Consider the following 17,534-nt stretch of genomic DNA (forward strand, 5'->3'; position numbering starts at 1 on the left):
TTTCAAAACTGAATAATTTAAATTAATAGTAGTGGAATGTTTGGTGAATTATCATTTATATTAATTTATTAGTAAAACGATGTATTATATTGTTAATTTGATGGCAAAAATAATTATGTATAAGACAATAACTTTTTGATTTTATATATATATTTTTTTTTTATCTACAACTAATATTTACAAAATATTTATAAGATATGCATTTTGAGCTATTTATATCTATTTTCACTGTTCTAAGGTGATCTGTCATTGACTTAAGTTACTTAAATTGAAGTATATGGAAAATAATATCATATCATAATTTAATATGATATATTATTTGTAGGATACATTTTTGAAAAGTTAGTTCAATATCAAAATAATACACAAATAAAATACTAATAAAAATATGATAATGCATATTGAAATTTTCTTGAAAATATTGACTGATAGACCGTCTTAATTATTTTGAATTAGTATTTAACATACTATTAAAACTAGTAATGTTAATTTAAATATATTTAATATTAACATTACTAGTTATATAATAATATATAATATATCATATCCTTAAATGATAAACTGTGGTATCCTTTAAAGCTAAAGTTTGAATCGTACTTTTAAGGAGTATTCAAAAGAAATTAATCGGAATCAGTAATTACCTGCCAGTTAGCTTCAGGAAATGTATAATATGGTCTATAATTAAGCCACTATAAATATGTTGATAATTTCATTGTGTTATATTTTTATTAGTATATTAATTTATATTAATTGATTAGTAATATTAATTTTATTATTTGAATTTTTAAATTTCAAGTACTGGATTAAATAATTTAACCTTCAATGAGTATATAAAAACTGAACAATACCGTTTTATTATCACTAGAAAATATATAAACAGCAATACGTAACTGAACGAAGCATACTTATGTTCTCACACATTGATAATTAGAAATAGTTAAATAATAGCATCAGTCATGATCATTAAGTTTTACTTGCTTATTGAATTTTAAGTAATTTATTTATTTATTAAATTTTAATTTTAAATTTAAAACTTGGCAAACATAAAAAAATGGAACTAGAAAGACTTAGTGTATTCGCCTTAATGTATGTGCACGAAAAAGTATTGAAAATAATATATATATATATATATATACTTAATTAATAATGTAGTAAGATGGTATTCTTAATCATTGTTTTTAGTACTTGATACAGGTTAAAAATAGAAGAATTGATAATATTTTCAATAACATTTTAAGATCATTATACATATTTAAATCGGACATAATCATACTTATTTTTTTTTTTTTTTAATAGCATAAAAAGTATATAATTTTATCCTCCCTCAATAAAACTAAGTTAGATAAGCCCCTGAATATAAACATTTTATCGGTCTATTTTAATTTAAATATATAATTTTAGTTCATTAAAAAGTCTTTTCCTTTTGTAGTTTATGATTTGCTTAATGGACATTACACACTAATGCTTTTGAGGGCGTAAACTTTCTTATTTATGGTTGTACAGTTATGTTTTCTATCCTATGGTCATTAAATTATGATCATTTATATTAATTGATGTGGACAATTATTATACATCCATCATGTGTTTTCAAGAAAATGTTAATGATATATGTGGGAAAAGGTGGTCCTTGCTTACCAGGGCTCGCTGCCTAGATGAATACGGTGGGTAATTATTGAACCTCGAACCGCTTTTGTTGCTATGGTGAGACACTTCGCTGAACGTCTTTCGACCACAACCGCTCAGAACGACTGACACAGGAACGCCTTGCATGCTCCCGCAATCGTCTATAGATAGAATTAAAAAATAATAATATTATATGATATAACTTATTACTTATTATATTATTAAATTATATAAACAAATATTTTATTATAATCATAAAAGTATAATAACAGTAAACTATTATGAGTTATGTCTCCGCATCACATAATTCATGATTCAAATGTAAGTAATTGTAAAATACAATTTAAAACTTTAAAACTTTTGAAACCGTACTTCATTCTACATTTTTTAGTTATCCAACGTGATTACTGATTATATTATTATTATTTTTTAAATTAATATTTTCCAACGCATACTACAATATACTTGAATAGTTAGTTGCACTCGCCTTTACAGGTGTTTTATAAAAAACAATAATTTAGTTTTATATTTTACTTGCTATAAATTTATTTTCCATAGTTTATAATCTTATTTAGAGTTTTTAAACATAAATTTCTAAGGTTACGAGTGAACATTTTTTGTATTTTTTTATTAATAAATTAGTGTTCATATTATTTTACAATGTTATCGACCATTGTATCTTACATAATACTTTATATTATGAGTTGCTGACATACATACATAAAAAATAACAATATTCTTGAATGTTGTATTTAAAGTTAAATTTAATGTAGGTACCAATAGAGAATAAAAGTTTTCATTATTTATTGTGTGCGCTTAAAAAAAAATATATATATATTATATTATATACCTGCGCAGCCTTGGCAGTCATTATTACTGGAACAACAGCTATACCCACTTTCAGAATACACATTTTGATTGCGGTTATAAATATTGGCTGAAGCATAAGCTGTGTCATCAGAATTTCGTCTCAACTAAAAAAAAAAAACAATTTATTATAAACTCTTCATAAATTTTAATTACATAGTTTTTAAATAGATAACGTTTTATAATAATATGATTAATTTATATTTAATATTATGTTTTTTTTTTTTTTTACATTTCTAGAACTTGAATTTGATACCAATGTGGTCGTCGCATAAGGGGCTGGGGACGACAATTCACGGTCCTTTAAAAATGTACTCATTGTATTTGGATTCACTTCTGCGTAGTCAGCAATTTCAGGTAACAGTTGTTGACTAGAATCTTTCTCATTGCTATCAATATCATGATGTATCCTGAAAATATAGATTTATAATTATTTTTTGATGAAAACAATATGAATTTAAATATAATAAATACCAATTGGGCTTATGGCACGAGTTTGCATCGATGAACAAACACCGTTGACTGTTCGAGACACTGTGTTCGGATTGCAAAAACGCCGCCACTTGTCCTCGGTGAGATGCGTCTAGAGTAGTTTTGAAACCAGACGAATAGGACAATTTGTTGGCAGGATTTAATGTATCTAAATAAAATACGTGGTTAGTTAATACTTAAACAAATATTGCATACTCTGTGTTCAAAAAAAAATAAAAAAATACCTCCTAAGTGTGACTTTTTAGCTCCCAACTGGCGATATCTAACGAAAAGTACAGCGGCTAGTAATATGACCATTAATGTAATTATTCCAGCCAACAACAGAATAAACCAGGGTTCAGCTACAAATTCTTTGATTTCTTCGTGATCAATGACTGCGTCGTTAAATTGACTAAACAATTTAATAATATTATAGTTAATATTATAAAAAATAAAACAAATAAAATAAAGGTTTTCGATAAAATCCAAGTGAATAGTGTTCATACTTTATTTGGTTCATCGAATCCGTTGGTAGAATTATTGAATCCGTGTACGGACCAAATCCGATTTTTGTTGCTGCCGCAATCATGACTTTATATCGCACACCCGATGTGAGGTTGGTGAGTAGCAGAGTGGGAGTACTAGCACTAACTGTTACATTACTTAGTACGTCCCAACTGGCACCACCTTGTATGACTACCTGGTAACTGATGATAACACCGTTGTGCGAGTGGTCTGGCGGTGGGTTCCATTTCAAGTATACCGCACTGGAGTTGTAAGCAGTTGGTTCGACGTGTTGAGGTGCTAGAGATGGGCCTACAACAATGAAATTCAAGTTTATGAGTGCTTAAAAAATAATTTAAATCTCAAATAAATAATTGTATTGTTCTTACAGTCTTCAAGAGTTTTTGTAGTCCTGGAATTTGACGGTCGACCTTTGATGTGTTTGTAGAATGGCACCAAGAAAAACAGATATGTGACGGACGGTTTTAGTGTGTTAATCACGTACGCTCCCGACAGTTCAGTTGTGTTAGACAAGATTTTCATGAACGTGGTATTTTGACCAGTCATGTTTTTGCTACGATAGTATAAATAAAAACCTTCCAAAAACTCTCTGTTAAGAATCTGAAACAATGAAATTATTTAAGTATTAATAACACATTTACTGATAATATGTTTTCTGGTCTTAAATTGACCCGATTGGTAAGTTGACTGACTTACCTCCCAGAAAATTTTTATCGAAGTCGAGCTGACCGTTTTTATGTCGATGAGGTCTACGATATGGCCGCCGAACAAAGTAGACTTAGCGATGGACATATCGTGAGAAAACGTTAAGCTCTGACGGTATTCTGAGGGCAATTTGATTCGGTTGGACAAATGACTAGGCGCAGAAAGGCCGTGCGAATTTTCAGCGCGCACCACAAACAAGTAGGAATGGCCAGGCTTTAAGAAAGATTGTGTGAAGTGAGTGTAGTGCAATCTCCGGACCAATGTTACCCATCCAACGTTCTCGACACAAGCGAACATTTCCACCTAAAAATTAAAAAGCTGATGTAACAAATTTATCGTATCAACGGTATTTTACATATTTTAATTTTAAAATGCATTACTCCTACAAAGGAACTTATATCTGGGACTTCAATATCTCCTAAAATTTATATAAAAGTACCAAATAGTAATTTGGACGATATAAAATGCCTCGTTAAAGGTAGTATACGAAAACGCCTAGCTTACCTGATAACCTAGTAGCGGTGATGATCCGACCTTGTTGCTACGGCCCCACGATAGCGTAACAGCCGTGTCCGTGTGGTTGACGACAACGGGAGTGCTCGGAGCACCAGGAAACGTTGACGTATCCGGTGACCTGAAAAATCCGACGTTAGGATTTTTTGGCGATTCCATTTTAAGTTCGGCACTCCACGTGGCCTTGCCATTGACCGAAGACGCTACACATGTATAAATGCCGTTATCGCTCTTTTGTAAATCTGAAAATTTTAAGTGGTTATATTAATTAACTTCCTATCTGCACTAACTGTATTTCACTTTAAAATTGATAAGTTTTTTAATTAAACTTAAATATTCGATACAAATATGATCATGTTGTATTTGAAATTTCAATTAATTGTTTTATTTTAGATTTACATAAATCAAATAAGTACTTTAAGCGAATTATTTTAGTTAGGACTCGCATTAATAAAATTGTGTTTTTCGAAAATAGTATTTAAAAATTTTAATAAATTATTGGCAAGAGTAAATTTTGCACAGTGAAGTTTTCCGTGTATACACGAAGATACTCACTCATGATTTGTAGTGTGCCGGATTCAGTGATGTTGATCCTACCGATATCCATTGACAACGGCGAATCGTCCTTGTACCACGTGATCACGGGCTGAGGATTTCCGATTGCTTTGCATATAAGATTACCAATCGAACTGTATGGTAGCGTTTGATTGGCTGGTCCGTATTCGATGATTGGTGGTAAGGACTCATCGTACGCGGCTGCTGTCACTGTCAACGTGGCTCGCCACTCATCTGAGCCCGCTTCGTTGATTGCTGAACACATGACGACTAGCTGATCGTGTTGTTCTTTTCTGACGTTCTGTAAAAAATGTATAACAATGAAATTATAGTTACGATAAAATATGAATAAATATTACGCCAAACATGGGGCACGTTTAGAATATCATTCGGGATAATCCCGTTGACGAGTTCTCCGTTTTGGATACCACATCGCTTGACGTAACACTAACATAAACCATTTTCTGACTTACATATACGACCAGTGTGGACACGGAATCTTTCGTGTTTTCGGCGTGAAACTCGTTCCAGCTCTCTTCGGGGAATAGCACAGTGTCGTTGTCCTGCAAAGACCAGAATATTGTCGGTATGGGGTTGCCTCGAACACCGCACTCGAATACTGCATTACTGCCGGCTGATACGTGTGTGTCTGCAGGCCTTTGGGCGATCAATGGAACAGCTGAAATTGAATAAAACACAACCGTTTTTACTATGAACATGAAAATAAATTACAACAGTATATAACAGATATAGCTTTTGATCATCACTAAAATTTAGTATACAACATATTAATATTTATTATAAATAAATAAAACGAATATGTTTTTACTAATGTATAATATATCCAATCGCTATATTCCATATCGTCCCTATTCCATTTAGTTTAATGACTTCGTAGAGTAACCCATGTCTATCAATAGAATTATTTTATGAAATCGTTCAATTAAAAAAAAAAAAAAAAAAAACAATTTCTAGCGCAAGTCAAACAGGAAATTTGGTTTGCTTCTATTTCCCTTTAAAAGGATTTCAAGTTGTTTGATTGGGGTAAAAGCGTGTATTCAGAATCTCGTAATATTGAGGGTAAAGGGTAAATACTTATTTGAAACAAATTAATCAAACATCCTTTGATATATATTATAGTATTTACTCATTAATGAATTCGATGCATAGGCAGTAGACACTAGAAAAAATGTATTTCATCATATACGACACGAAAAAATTAAGAATTAACTATAGATAATCAGTGATCTTTTTAATTAATTTAACTAATTGTGTAGAATAATAAATTGGTTAAAAAAATATAGAAAAAAAACATTTTACTTGATGGAATATTTGGCAAGCTATGTATAATATATTAAATGTCATTGTATGTGAAATGCTTAGTTATCGTCATTGCCATACTTTTTTCGTGAGAAATAAATCTGTAGCATTTCGAATACTGGATAAAAGCATTTCAGCGTTTTACAGAGTTATATAGAACAAAAAAAACTTAAATTCTATTATCCGATTTAGAAATTTTATTAAAAGTTGTTAAAAAAACTTTGTTTTATTTTTTTATATACAGTATATAATAAATATGCACTTTTATATAGTTGTACTTACATAATGTAAAATAGTATGATTTCTAAAATGATTACTAAAATGATATTACAATTTTTAATAATATAAAGCGTTATGTTCTTGTTCGTGTAAATAGTACATAATTTAATTATTATGAATACATTTAAAATAGTATTTAGTATAACAATACAGCGTGAGTCAATAACACTGCAAAATAAATGATAATTCAAACGACATTTATTATTGTGCATACATGACATAATCATATTATACACTGATTTTAAGTTAAACAAATGTGAAAATAATTGGAAATTATTATAAAATAAAAAATATCAGTTTCGAATAATTTACCAAATAAATGATAAATTATACATAAAGTAATATATGATGTTTCGAACAATTTAACAAGTATTTGGAATATCCACCACATTACGTTATTTAAAGTGACAAGGGTATAGCTGTTAATGTTTATATGAAACGTGAAATTGCCACGGGAACATTCAAATGCGACGAAACAAATATATGTTCAATTTGAATGTTCGCCATCCACCACATTTTCAAGCGACATCCTCTGTAGATTGTAAAACAACTAACGGACAATTCTAACCATAGTAATAATAATGATAATAATTATTATTATAATTATAATATTAAATCGTCCAAATAAATTTAACACAAATAAAATAGGCATTTGAATTTAATCGGTTTTAATTTTAAACGACAATGTATTCGTTGTAATATCATCCGATACCATTTTACCGTGATACTCGTGTGTTATTCGATTGCATTTTTTGTACTATGAATAACATTGAACTGCGAAAAAATTCATCCTTGTCCATAATATTATGGTTATTTTTTTAAATTGAAATAAAATAACGTACAGTATACGTATGAAATATTTAGTATTTACGCATGTAAATGGGAATAATATTATTTATGCAACAAAACGCATAAATCACTGGAAAAATATAGTAAAGTATATTATAATAATATGTTAGTTGTTACCGATATTTATAAGACCGTATAATACATTTATAAATACATTTTTTCCTACGGCTAAGTGCGCATGATTTCGGGATAATTATTGGTTGTTATTATTGGCTTGAACGGTTGTACGAGATTGACTTTTTGACTACAATTCGCCTTATACGTATATCCGCCCCTCACACAACCACCATACACATCAGAGGAAGTAAATAACAACAATATTATTATAGACGATCCTACACGAGGCGCGCAGTGCCAAACAAACTTTTAGGTTTACCCGAAACAAAGTCTTTCGATTATCGTGCCGCCCCGTGCATAGACCGTGTTGGACAAACTCGAACGACTCTACGAGTCTTTTCTTCAGGGCGTTTGTCCGTTCATTTAACCCACCCAATCGCCACCGTATACATCGCATTTTCGGCAGTAAATCTGTTTGCAACGCCAACTGATTAAATCGGCGCTAACAACAATTAATATCGTAGTAGTAGTAGAAGTGGTAGCAGTAATAGTAGTAGAAGTAGCATGTCAGACGGTGTAGGGAGAAAAAACGGTTTATCAATTCGCCCGAAGAGATGAGCTCGGAGGCGGTAATTTCGGAAGAGTCGAAGATTTCCAATCGTTTGGCATCGGTTACAAATTTACAATAGAACGCGGCCGCGTATCGGTCGCGTATTTCATAGTGTAGCGCATTTCGTATATATTATATATATATGTATTGTGCATGGCTGCGGTGGTCGTTTGATTAATGCACGCGGGATCTAGACTGGCTGTATGCGAAAACGGGACTTCAGTGCGATGACTGGTGGGTGGAAACAAGGAGGACGCGCAAAACAAAAGCCACAAGAGATAATGGGAAGCTCGAGAATAGAAGTTGCCGAATTGTTTATATCGCTGTGCGTGAGGTGGATATACGACACGAGAGAGGTGTGGCTGTATATAAAGGCCCCCCGAGCCCTATTTATATACGTACATATTATGTATACACACACGCATATATATATATATATATATATATATATAAAGCTACGGGTATAGCTAAGCTCACTGTTGTAGCTGCGTATATAATATATATATATATATTTATAAATGTTTTCTTGCCGGTTTCGAGACGGTAACCGTTGCCCCGCAGCGGCGGCACAGCGGGTAGGTACGAAGACGCCGCTTGAGATGTATACGTGACCGCGATGAGTGAAGGGGGTGAAAAAAACCCGGTGAAAGTTTTAACGGAGAAAATAATTAAAAGCTTAAGACCACCGCTGTCGACCACGCTCGCGGATCGAGCAGAAAATTGCCGGGCAAGGCAACCCGCGCCATCGTCTGTGGTATACGAAGTGTTAGAGGTGTATGGCGGATGTGGCAGAAAGGTGCCTTTGCCAGTGAGATAATCAGTGCAAAAAGTTTACGCTTAAAATTTAAGTTTACGTACACTGCACACGCACATACGCCAGTGGAGATAAAAGAAAATATCTAGTAAAGGTATATATGATATTTTTATCTGTCCACGTGGTGCCTTAAAGTGGCAAAGAACTAAATCGGATACAATTGCGAAAACAAAAATATAATTACTCAGTATTCTGAATATAATAAAATTACCGTTCTGCTAAAATTTTGTAAACCAGGATTATGCGTCAAGTTGTAAAACCCAGCGTTTCGACGGGTTTTGATGAGATCTCCGTCGAAAACAACCAAATCAATAGCCATTCACTCAATGTTGATAATAATATGATGACCAGGGAATTTATTTTATGAAAAATCAACATATATATTAAATGAGTTTGAACCACCAAAAAGATTTACACCGTGATAACTACGCTGTATCACGTGGTTATAAATAGCAATATTTTGATGTTTTTTTTTCTAAATAGTTATGTGTCCCATTGTTGTAATTATTGGATATACACCTAACAATTTTTTTTCAGATATTACCAGTTGTTATCGACTAAAAGTACTCGTATTATATGTTGACAACAGCGTATGGTTGTAGATATAACTCACACACACCATCCTGCAGACACTCACAAATATCGATAGATTTTGGTAAGAATTAGCAGGTAAAAATAATAATAATGATATAACAATGGTAAGTAATAAAATAAATGATTTTGACAATATCGTTTTGGTCGGGTTTCTTCGAACAGTTTGTTTATCACAACGGTAATTTAGAAATACTCTGTATAGGCAATATAATAACTGTTGCGTGAAAGTTTTGAAATTACGATGTCGATCGGACCGCGTTTCACCTCTAGCTTTTCTGAACTTCAATAACATTATAATTACTATTATTATCATTGTTATTATCTAATATGAAAGTTTAAAATCACTCGCAAATAATAAACACATCCGAACCCTATTTCCGTCTGACGGCTTTGCGATAATAATATTATATTTTCCTTTAACCGTACTAGTTTTGCGATCATGTGCGTGATAGGAAAAGACGAAAATATATAAATCGAAAAGTAATAATTACGATGCTTTTCGCTTACTCCTATGTTAACATTATTACTACAGTCATCGGCTCTTCCTATTGTTATTGTTTTAATACTTTATTGTATAATTGATGGTGATAATACTATCAATTTTATTCCCACTGCTCAAAATATTTAGTTAAGCATGGACGAACCAAAGTTACTTTACCACAATATTGCGTAACTAACAAAAACAAAACTCAAATTTATAATTTAGTAGATTGAATAATTTAGGAAGTATAAAATGAAATTCAAAATGAGATAACCACTGTATTATCCTGAGGGATTTTTGTTCTTTGAAAAGTTTTGTTTAACGAAGTCCACTCCAATTTTAGATACCTTTAATTATTGACAGAAATAAACGTTGAAATTCAAAAAAAAAAACAAGTTCAAGCTTAATATCATGGTTATTATATATATAAATATATATTTAATTAAATAATCGATTGTTTTGTTGAACAGATTAAATTATATCAAACGGCAATTTATTGCAGAAATTTCATAACTATTTATAATTTCGTATTACTCATAGAAATAAAATAAATACGCGCTGACATTTGAAATGTCTTTTCTTATGGCTCGTACGGTTTGAGCAAATACCATATCCAAAAACTCATTCTGCTGGCACTGTCACCATATAATGAGGTAAAATAGTTTGAGTTTATTATTTAACGTATCTACGTTTCTTTAAATATATAACTGTATGATATCTAAATACCGATGCTATAAGAACTTTAGGTAAGAATGTCGAACCGTAATTAGTGATAGTTTAAAACAAAATATTGCTGTTATAGTACAGAAAAAAAAAAACAAATAAATAAACAATTAATCAACATTGATGTTACAATAATAGAACACTCGAAGTCTTTGACGCACACATGACATGACAACCACCGGAAATCAAGTGTTGGCGCGTTTGATGGTTATAAATGATAAATATGTTACCATCCCATCATATATTATTGCATAGGTTCACCCTTCTTTAATTACTTACTATTCTAAAATATATTTTTTTATACGTTTTATAAAATTACATTAATAACTGTTGTCTACATATTACGACACAGTAAAAAACCATTATACACCTAAGATCCTAGTTTAGGTATTGTGTTTTTCTAACTATGATATATTTATTTTTAATATGGTATTTTTATTATAAAGCGAATTTAAATTACTATATTTACACTGTAAAACGTTTAGCTACTCACAGTGTACAGTGAGTGAAGACGCTGCGTTTACTTTCCCCTGGTGATTTTCTGCGTGACACACGTATTTTCCTTCGTCTTCCGGACTCACGTTGTCTAATCTCAAACTGCCGTCTTGCGTAATGTAAACGTGCTCGAACGTGTCCCTGTCTCCGGAAAGCTTTTCATTCCTGAAACATCCATCATATTTTATCGAATTAGAATCTTGAGATTATTTTTTGAATTTTTAAAACTATAATACTATAATACTATGAAAGCTTGTGAGAGAAAGATTAAAAATTGAACAGGATGGCGACTATTTTAAAGACAAATATATGTTTTATGCAACGATTTACTGCTTATTCTACTTGTTTAGTATAATGGTTGGAAAAAAATAGTTATGATTAGATAATTGAGATACAGGTAATATGTCAAACTTAGAGCTATTATATCTGTCAATTTTAAACACGCCAACCAACTATAAATAAGACTAAAAACTTATTATGGGATTTAAAGATATAAATTTAAGTTAATAAACTTAAAATAAAGTATAAAAAATATGATATCAAAACTTTATATGACAATAAATAAATAGTATATTATATTGTATTGGACGTGAATATATAGATGTATTATATTTATATATTATTATTTGACTATAAATGCATACAATATGTTATCGAAAATATGTAAAAGTTACGACACAGATAATATATGCATAATAAATTAATACGTATCATATTATTTTTGACAGTATGTTAATTATCTAAAATATTGACGCTGAGTCAACAGCGTGGGTCCTATAAATAATAAATTTGCTTTATTGTTATACAAAAATAAAATAACAAATCAATGGGGCGTCCTTAAAAAAAAAAAAAAACAGTAAGTATGATAAAAACCTCGTTTAACAGATCAAATTCCTGAGAATAAATTATTCATTAAAACCACATATCGAATAAGACTTTCACGTTTTACATTACTCGCCAGTATCGATATAAACTTTTTTAGGTTTCAAACATTGCTTATTGGATTATTATTTTTTTTTTAAATCTATCGTATTAGTTAAAAACCAATGATTTAATTTAAAATATCAATTCAAAAATTTTTTTGTGAACTTTATAGTTTAAAATATATTGGTGAATGGATTTTCTTTTAAAATTTAACAAATTAACCTCTTTTTGAAAAGAGTATTCACATTTTATAGAAAAAAATAGATAATCAATAATTATTATCTAAATATCAAAAAACTTTTAAAATTATATTAATTACCTATAATGACTAGTCCTTATATGTTGTGCGACACCGCTGTTTGATATTTTTTTCCAGAACACTTCTGGTTGTGGTGTCCCGCCAATCTTACATTGCAACTGTACACTGGAACCAGCCATTGCTATAGTATCCTTCGGAGCTTGTATCATATAGGGACGTACTATTTAAATACATGAATACAGAATAGTTAATAAATACGTTTAAAAATGAATGTCTAAGAATATCATTAAGCACTTACTCTGAGTTGCCAACAAAATCGGTTTAGATTTCCGGATTCCAGCTAAATTGCTAGCTACACATGTATAAGAACCATCATCTTCGGAGTTTACGTCTCGAATAATCAAATTTCCATTATTTTCAATGTACCATCTACAATATTAAAAAGTCATAAAATAATAATATTTTTTTAAAATAGAAAATATAAGTTTTAATTAATTTAAATTTACCGTTAAATTTAGAACTTTTTATATTTAAGGCAAGCCTAGATTACATTTATTTATTTATTTATTTATTTATAGTTCAATTTAATGTAATTGCCTTCCATAAATATTAAATAAACCAATTTAATTAAAATATTCTAGCACTTTCTTAGTGTGAATAGCATTTATACGTTTTCTATATTACAATTTAAATCGATATTTCCATAATGAATCCATTTACTTTTTTGGAATCCTATTTTGTAGTTAAGTACATTTTATTTTATACTTAAGATTTAAAATACGGTTTCGTAACTTTAATAGGCAATTGTTTTATTGTTTTTATTTAATTCAGTAAAATATTTCATTAGTGTTAAAATATTAATGTATAGATTAGAAATTAAATCTTTAACTGAATTGAAAGACTCAAAATTCAAACAACGGATATATTTCTACCATACAATTTTAGTATATTAATAAAAATAATTTTTAATTATAATAATATGACCTGTAAAAATTGTTCAGAAAAAAATAAAGGATATTTATAACAAAATTATAATATAAAGTTGTATTACAAGATCCAAATTAATATTAATGTTTACTTTTATAATATTAAATTAATTGTGTATGAAGGTTGATGTCTATTCTGTTGAATCCAATTGAATTTAGAAAAAAACAATAATAACTCTAATTGGTTAAAAAAATATTGGCACAATAATATTAATTGTCATTTACCTTTTTTTCTCGTCAGCCTCCATAGCTTGACCGTTTTTATGCCATGCCACAGATGGTTCAGGATGTCCTTTGGGCGGGTCACATTCCAGGACTGCTGTGTCACCGGACGCCGGATTCACATCCTTGGGCTGGATTCGAAAGTCTTGTTTTAGATCTGCGAAAATAACGATCGGTTGGTAAATTTAAGGCAAACTTTTCGGTAACCGACATTATGCGCGGAGGAGGAAAAAAAAAACAAAAATAAATATAAACAAAAATAATAACCGTAATAAGAAAAACAACGTTTTCAGCGTACGTGCGCTGCTTAATGCGCAAAAAACAGGTGCAAACGTTAATACTGGCGCGCCCAAGTCGTCACCCGCCCTCCCGACGCTGCAGCGTTGTCTACGGGGCTATAAAAGTTTAGTGCCGCTTTGTTGTTGGTAGCGGCGGTAGCGGTGGCGATGGCGCTGATGCAAATGAGACGAGGGGGTTTCGCCAAGTGCCTAATAAAACATGGTCCCCTCCCCCCTCCCCAACAACCGCCTGAAACTCCGGTGGGTCCGTTGAAATATTGTAGTGATCCAAAATGATCATTTTTTTTTTCTTCCCTCAGTCTCTTTAACCCCGTTACTTCCCCCTCCACTCCTGTACATAACGTCATTGCTCTTATTTAGCTTTTTCTCTCACACATACACATAAATATGTATATATTATACACTAGTTTACCACCACTAAGATGGTTAAAGAGGGGTTTTCTTGCCATGTGCTATGGGGGGCGTGGTTGCGATTTTCTTACGTCGTACCTAACCTACTCCTTACCTTATTCATCCGACTTTCTTACTACCTCACCACTACATACTATATACTTATACGTCACACTGCGCCCAGTGTGTATATATTATTATTATTATTATAAGAAGTGATGGTATGCGTGAGTGTCAGTTTGTCTGTGTGCGTTCGTGCAGACGTCGTAACTTTGTATGTGATGTTCGTGTGAGGGAGTAACTGGGATGGAGAACGGTGATGGGAGGGTAAGGGTTTTGACAACAAAAAAAAAGCTTTCTTCGACTTAACGATAATGAAGCGTACCGGAATAAAGCGCGTATAATATATTTATATATATATATATATATATATATATATAGTACTTTCTACACAATATCAACCCTGCCATGCCACGGCTACCCACTTTGAATATCTATAAGTTATGATTATCGCCACTCGTAGGCTTTACAACTTCGATGCATGCAAATGCCAAATTATCAACGTCGTCGAAGTACCTACCGATTTACGTACGACGACGGCGTGAGTATAAAATATATATTATTTTACAACGCCAAAGCCAGCTCGTTTGTTTTACGACAAGTTATTCTTTCCAAAACTCTTCAGTTGCAAGTTGCCTTAGTGGATCACTTAAATTTTACATCTTAAAGGGAACGATTTAATCTGTTTGAGAATAGCGGTGAGGTGACGGAGTTTTTTAACTTTATTCTCTGTAATCCAAACTTTCTAATAAAGTCACCACCACCAACAGTGTTTGCCGTAAATATTTGTGGTTTTTGATATGCGTACCATCATCTCTATATAACACAATATAGCTAAACAAAAGTTTTTTTTTAATTATTCTTTTGAAGATATTTTGAAATTCATGTAATTATTATTCATAATATTATCGTCGCATTAGATACTATGTTAAATTTACATCATTGAGTTTTTTTTTTTTTTAAATCATCTACCAAGTCTATTACGAAATGTAATTATAATCCAACATTCAACACATACGTCAATTATTTATTAATGCATATTTTCTAGTGATGGGCAACGATATCGATAATTCGATACGATATCGATATCGTGACAAATTATCGACATCGATATTATTTTGTATTGTACGATAAATCGTTATATCGAAAATAATATTTTTCAAGAAAAATACATGGTATTTACTATTTAGTATTTACTATTTGTAGGTTTTAAGCTATAATAAATAATAATAGGTGTCAGCTGATAACGTTTGGTGTACACTACGCGTGTTCCAGTGAAATGTCAATTATTGTACACTATTAATAATCCATTATAATGTTATCTAAAAAGGAAACAGGTTTTTTTTATATTGCCAACAATGTTATAACTTTTATTGAATATTATATTTAGCTGGCTTTTAAGAGGAATACGGTATAGTACCACACTACCACTGGATATTCCATAATTCACAGTGTAATTTGTGTCGTCGGTGTGATGTAAACGTCCGTTATTTTTCGAACATTTCTAACATCGTATAGTGATTACTGATTAATAATCAAATTATTACGAAAAGTTTTTTTTTTAATTGTTTAGGTAAACATAAAATTATATTTTCGATACGATATCGATATCGTACAAATAACGATATCGCGATAAAATATCGGAAAAATCTGAACGATATCGATACACAAAATTATATCGTTGCCCAACACTAATATTTTCTAAAGAATACATTATTAAATACAAAAGTAGATTCGATATGTACGGCAAAAAAAAAAAAAAAATTTGTTTTAATATTTCTATAAAATACATATTTTTTCACAGTCTTATGTTTTATTAAAATCTTGTGAATTAAATATTTTAACAAGACTATTGAACGGATTGTCAATAATAATAGTAGTTTTTCTGTATCGAGTACGCCAAATACGAGTTAAGTCTATTGTTAAAATATTATTATCGAAAAAAAAAAAAAACGATATCCCGTTTTATTGTTTCAATAACGACGATACTATCAGCGGTCATGCCGTTATTTAATTTCGTTTATACGTTTTATCTAAAATCGTATTTTTTCAGGTCATTGCGATTATGTTATTACACTACAAAAATACAACGACTCAGGATTCGGACAACTAACGCAGGAAAAACGAGCGTTACGAGGCGCGACAATGAGACAAGTTCATGAGTGTTTACACGAGCAGTTGCAACTATAGCACCGCTACCGTACAGTGTACAAGGCCAATATAAATTCTCAGTCCTTCAAACGGACGTCGTCGTATTTTTAATTTTCTTCTCTACGAGTAATAAACCCTGCCCGTCACACAACGGGCTATGGGTAGGTGCGTCTTGTATATTATATAACATTATGTGTCCAACCCGAAAGCGGCAACGGTTTGGGGATTCCAGTAGTCGGCGTCATGTGAGTTCGTGTGCGTAACGCTGTTTTTCAATTTTGACAAAGTAAGACAGATCTAGTAGCTGTAACTGTATAGTAGAACCTGCCGCGCGCACACACGATACATACGAGCGTACGAATAATAGGCACGTATAGAACGCCGCTATACGTTGCTGCTACAATATCCGCAGTCTAGTTAATTTGTTAAAACGCGGTCGTCCCCGGTGAAATGTAAGCGCGGTGGAATTACACGCGTTCCCGACGGACGCTAATTGATGGATGTTTGCCTCGTATTCGACTCGAGTTTTATGTTTCGCGCTCTTACGCACACACGCACACACACATTACACACACTACACATGTACAATGTACATACACACACACACGCACACAAACAAACAAACACACATAAACATACACAAGCGCACACATACTACAGATACGACACACACACACATCCGGGCACTGGCTGCTGTCACCGCCGCGGACTTCCTCCCGTGCCGTGCCGTCAAGACGGATGGGTAATCGATTTTCGACTGAA

The 17,534-nt window shown here is 31.5% G+C and overlaps 1 protein-coding gene across 1 annotated transcript in view; it reads right to left on the reverse strand.

The window, feature by feature from the left end:
• LOC112594935 (protein sax-3-like) overlaps nucleotides 1-17,534 on the reverse strand; it is a 71,936-nt gene that overhangs the window by 3,886 nt on the left and 50,516 nt on the right. The window contains 15 exon segments of the mRNA XM_025339953.1: nucleotides 1,636-1,784; nucleotides 2,474-2,597; nucleotides 2,723-2,900; nucleotides 2,965-3,130; nucleotides 3,207-3,373; nucleotides 3,468-3,777; nucleotides 3,855-4,086; nucleotides 4,183-4,494; nucleotides 4,696-4,946; nucleotides 5,260-5,560; nucleotides 5,733-5,938; nucleotides 11,480-11,646; nucleotides 12,725-12,884; nucleotides 12,963-13,093; nucleotides 13,876-14,029. Coding sequence (XP_025195738.1) covers nucleotides 1,636-1,784; nucleotides 2,474-2,597; nucleotides 2,723-2,900; nucleotides 2,965-3,130; nucleotides 3,207-3,373; nucleotides 3,468-3,777; nucleotides 3,855-4,086; nucleotides 4,183-4,494; nucleotides 4,696-4,946; nucleotides 5,260-5,560; nucleotides 5,733-5,938; nucleotides 11,480-11,646; nucleotides 12,725-12,884; nucleotides 12,963-13,093; nucleotides 13,876-14,029 — 3,008 coding nt within the window.

The sequence above is a fragment of the Melanaphis sacchari genome, unplaced genomic scaffold, assembly GCF_002803265.2.
Source record: "Melanaphis sacchari strain LSU unplaced genomic scaffold, SCAv2.0 Contig24_pilon_pilon, whole genome shotgun sequence".
Lineage (NCBI taxonomy): Eukaryota > Metazoa > Arthropoda > Insecta > Hemiptera > Aphididae > Melanaphis > Melanaphis sacchari.